Genomic DNA, 4,331 nt, shown 5'->3' on the forward strand with positions numbered 1-4,331 from the left:
GTGATGCTGAGATGAGCGTGTCGAACCTCAGAAACTATGGTAGTCCTCCCTTCAGGATATATGCGTAGAGACGCAAACATCCAGAAATCTGCAAGCATGTTGGGGTAAACAGGACCTTCCAGGATATCTCCAAAATAGAAATCCAGTTCTTGGTTAGCAAAGAGATTGCCAAGAGTGATGAAGTTGCTATCAAGTTCATCCTCACAAAGTTTGAACTCCTTCTTGATAACAGCCTTTATGTTGTTGTAAGAGAGAGGCGCAGCCATTTTTTTAAAAAAAAGAAAGTTTGAAGAAAAGGTTTCTCTCTTCTGTTGTTAGTGTTTGAGGAAATGCAAGAATGGAGAAATGAAAACGAGCTTAGGCCTTTATATAGACCTGAGGTAATGAAGGGTGGTTTAAAGTTTTAATGATTGATTGGACTGCGGTTTGGTATTCCAAAAAGGGAGTTAAGGCTTCCGCCGTTTCCCGCCCTTGGAAGTTGAAAAGTAATCATGAAACTGATGCACGCACGTCTCAAATGAGCGTTTTGAAGAAAGTGACGTCAGTGTTTAATAATGATTACGGCTAGAGAAGTAGAAACGTCAGGTCTAAGAATAAAGATACTGCGAAGAGTGGTCGGGGTTATGTGCTGCATTGATTAGAATCACTGTGGAAAATCTGAAGATATATATTTTGGCAGAATATGAAAGATTTGCTAAAAATAGTGCTTGCGAATATGGAAAACATAGACGAAAAATAGAGGTCAAGCATATAGATAGATATTTTTATAAAAGGTTCGATTACAAAACAAAAGTGCAACGAAATACAGAGTTCGAAGCAGCTAGTTGAAATCCGCAGGATGACTATTTTTGATCTTCAAATATTGAGTTTCCCATGAAGACATACAAAGTTCGAGTAACGCCCGGTGTTTCTTCAATCCTTCAATCTCTGGCACTAAATTTTGTGCGGTTTCGAAGTGTTTAATCCCCAATTGCGCCACTGCAAGCAGATCTTGTTGATTGGCCTTTTGTATGGTTGCCTGACAATTCTCAGCTTCCTTTATCTTTTCTTCGAGAGCTTTTATCTCTTGTTTCCAGGAGTTGATATCCTTCTCATAATTATCATATGCCTTCTGATTTTCTGAATGTTTAAGCTTGAGGGCCTCACCTTGTTTCGTTGCATCCACAGCAGAGTTCCATGAAGAGTCATGAGAGGCTATTTTTTCAGATAGTTGCTTTTCGATATTTTGTTTTCGAAGAATATTAGCTTGAAGTTGTTCAACTAGAGAACCTAGCAAAACAATCACCTCTGAAACTTCTTTCGAGACTCGAAACAAATCCACTTTCTTCAAGAGTTGATTCAAGTTATGACTTTTAATAGGATCTTGACTAAGAACATCCACAAGATTGACCCCAAAGAATCTTTCTTTTATCTGTCGAAGGAGGTCAGGAATGTCTTCCTTGTCACCAGATTCTACAAGGACAGCTGGAGAGATGTCAAGTTCTGAAGGCGAAGTAGTATTCACATTCATCATAGCTTTTAGAAAACTGAGAGGATCAGTTTGCTTAAGCTGTTCCAGTTCCGAAGGAGTGGGCTTCGCAGGGGCAGGCATCGAAGTTGCCCCAGGAGTAGTTTCTGTGTCAAGAGTTGAAGTTTCTATAGGATTGTGTTTATCTGGTTTAGAAGTTTCCTCCATAGCATCTTGTTCGGATACAGTATCTTCACTACCATGTGGTTGTGGATTCACGTTGTCACTACCTGAGAATGGATGATTTTCTTCCAAGTTTTTATCTTGATGAGTAGTTGGGGATTCGTCAGTGGATTGGCTTTCTTCGACTGGCTCATCAGGTAAGATGGTGGTAAAAGGCCTGGCATCTTCAAAAACTGGTGAGAGAACATGGGATTTATTTTGGGAAATATCTGCATTAAACAAACCAGACTTGGTCAGAACGATAAGGCCTTGAGAAGTTTATCGGTGAAAGTGAAAGAGTTATGATTACCTTGAGGTTTATCGACATTAATGGTGAAATTGTAAGTCTTAAGACCTGAAGTGGCAGTGCCAGTATCATCCTGCAATGACAAGGTAAGATGTTAACTTAATCATGTAGTTAAAATTATGAGATGATTTTGGGTTGAAACCCAAATACCTTGGGTGGAATATTGTCTGGACTTGAGTTATGACTTTCGACAACGAAGGCATTACTGGAAGTTTTTAAAGGTGATTCCTCAGAAGACGCCTTGTCGCTAGGAGAAGCAACTTTGGAGGAACCTAGCCCTTTCTCTTTTCCCGAAGGAGTAATAGCTTTCTGTCTCTTTCTATGGCCTTGCCTGGTACGAGGAGGAGATTTGTCTTCATCATCTGAGACAACTGTTGAAGAGGCTTGTCGTTTCGAACCTACCGGGGGTTTCGAATTCTGGGAAATATAAAATTGAGTAAAATAAGCACTACTCACAGATTATATGAGATTAATGATATAAAATGGGTATGTACCGTGGGTTTCTTGCTAGTGGCAATGGAATCACTCTCACTTGGCTTGTTACTTTTAGATGCCCCAGAGTCCTTCTGTGTAGGAACTTCTTTAATCTTCTTTCTTCGAGCAACGGCTGTAGTTGAGACTGGAATCAGTATATCAACAGAAAAAAAGAAAAGTCAGTCGAAAGATTGTCTGAGTCCAAACCTTCAGGTATTGGGGTCAAGACACGAACATGTTCAAGATCTATATGAAGATGCCCTTTGAAAGTATCTAGGGTATGCTTAGTCGGAACCACTCGATCAACATGTTTTTTAGTACTGTCTTGAAGATCTTTTAAAACGTTGCCACACACAAACCAATTTGGAAAAGGAGGGCTCAGAGCCACACCAAAATCCGCACTTGGTAGTGGAGGGAATTTTGGAGGATTAAGTTTGAAAGCCACTTCATAGCGTAGTTATGGTCGAACATGCGAGGGCAATTTTAACTTATCCAGTTTGGCGGAAAACTTTTCGCGTAAAATAACTGCAGCTTCACGAAAGGTCCGACTAAGATCATCAGGCCGATAGATAGTTTCAAAGAATTTTTGAAAAGCTTGGATTTCTTTAATATGAGTCGAGGTACCTTTGTGGAAATTCTCCTGCACATCATCAAAAGCTGTAGTTAGTTCTTGAGCGAGACTATCGGCGTCAAAGATTTGTGAAGTATAGTAATCCGTCCACCATTGGTGAAAGTCTGGTGTGGAGTAAAAGGCAGGTTCGAAGGAAATAGGAGAAAGATTGGTGACGCCAACATATTTGTTGATCTTTTATTCACACTCCTTTTCAGTCAGGTGCAAGGTATGGAAGCACAGATGGTTCCTTTTATCATATAAACACTTGGGTTTTACCTGCACCAGCCCAAACTGTCTCGAGACCAGATTTGGTTGGTAGCATACGAGAACGCATTGACTTTTGGATGGTCGAAGACGATGATAAAACAACCTTGGGGTCAGAAAGGCTTCCCAAATTTCCATAGACTCAGTTTGTTGATCCTGAGATGTTGATGGGAACCTTCGGGTGAACCATTCAGGACCGATTGTTCTGTGTACAAACGGAGCCATGGAAGGATCGAACTGATTACGCTGGGCGAACATCATTGTATATGCTAGAAAATGCTCACGAAGTTTCCCAGTTTCTTCTTTTGGCGTTAGGTAAGCCAACCTAGTTCCTTCTATAGTTTGATTCTTAATTTTATTATCTTCTTCATTGACGTTGCTTCGAAAGGGAAGGTGAGTTTCAAATGTAGCGTTAAGCCACAGTTGCAGTAGCCAAAAAGGACCAGCAAAAAGTAGAGTGCCAGTTTGGTAGTTTTTGGTAAGATTCGCGGCTTCGCTGAGGTTTTCATAAAGAAATCCTAAGAGTAATTGGCTTAGGTTGAGCTTTTTTCCAGCATGTAGCTGATTAGCCATGCAAAGATACCTCTTTGCAACCTGTATGGATCTTGAGCAGAAAGCGCATCGCGAGAGCCATAGTGCTAAAAAAGCAATATGTTCTTCATCAGAAACTTCTGCTTGTGTTGTGTTGTGGTACTTCTGGATGAATGTAGTATAAGTAACTGTTGATTCATTAAAGCTAATAGTATCAATATCCATATCATTGGGGTCGAAGGTCTCCCCAGTTGGTCGGAGTCCTGTAATAGCAGCTATATCGAAGAGAGTGGGGGTAACCATCCCACATGGAAGATGGAAGGTGTTGTGGGAAGCATCCCAGAAATGAACCGCTGCTACTAACATGGGTTGGTTATATTCTAAGCCTGTTTTTGATAATTGAATCAAATCATATATTCCTAATGATTTCCAGAAAGATTCTTTCTTTTTCTCTACTTTTTCTAACCAGGCAT

The 4,331-nt window shown here is 40.4% G+C and overlaps 1 protein-coding gene across 1 annotated transcript; it reads right to left on the reverse strand.

Annotated features, from left to right (window-relative positions):
• Positions 1 to 1,256: 1,256 nt before the first annotated feature.
• Positions 1,257 to 3,397, reverse strand: LOC131625776 (cell wall protein RBR3-like). The gene is made up of 6 exons (XM_058896608.1): positions 3,340 to 3,397; positions 2,471 to 2,595; positions 2,127 to 2,393; positions 1,980 to 2,049; positions 1,447 to 1,899; positions 1,257 to 1,324 (listed from the first exon to the last, which is right to left on the reverse strand). Exons 1-6 carry the CDS (start codon positions 3,395 to 3,397, stop codon positions 1,257 to 1,259), a joined length of 1,041 nt encoding a protein of 346 aa, XP_058752591.1.
• Between the last annotated feature and the right edge of the window lie 934 nt (positions 3,398 to 4,331).

The sequence above is a fragment of the Vicia villosa genome, unplaced genomic scaffold (assembly GCF_029867415.1).
Source record: "Vicia villosa cultivar HV-30 ecotype Madison, WI unplaced genomic scaffold, Vvil1.0 ctg.000236F_1_1_3, whole genome shotgun sequence".
NCBI lineage: Eukaryota > Viridiplantae > Streptophyta > Magnoliopsida > Fabales > Fabaceae > Vicia > Vicia villosa.

Coding starts and splice junctions, on each gene's coding strand:
- LOC131625776 (XM_058896608.1), bottom strand. CDS start 3,397: ATGCGTTCTCGTATGCTACCAACCAAATCTGGTCTCGAGACAGTTTGG. Junction 1,900..1,979: donor TAATGTCGATAAACCTCAAG/GTAATCATAACT, acceptor TGTTTAATGCAG/ATATTTCCCAAAATAAATCC. Junction 1,325..1,446: donor AGCTGTCCTTGTAGAATCTG/GTGACAAGGAAG, acceptor CAACTCTTGAAG/AAAGTGGATTTGTTTCGAGT.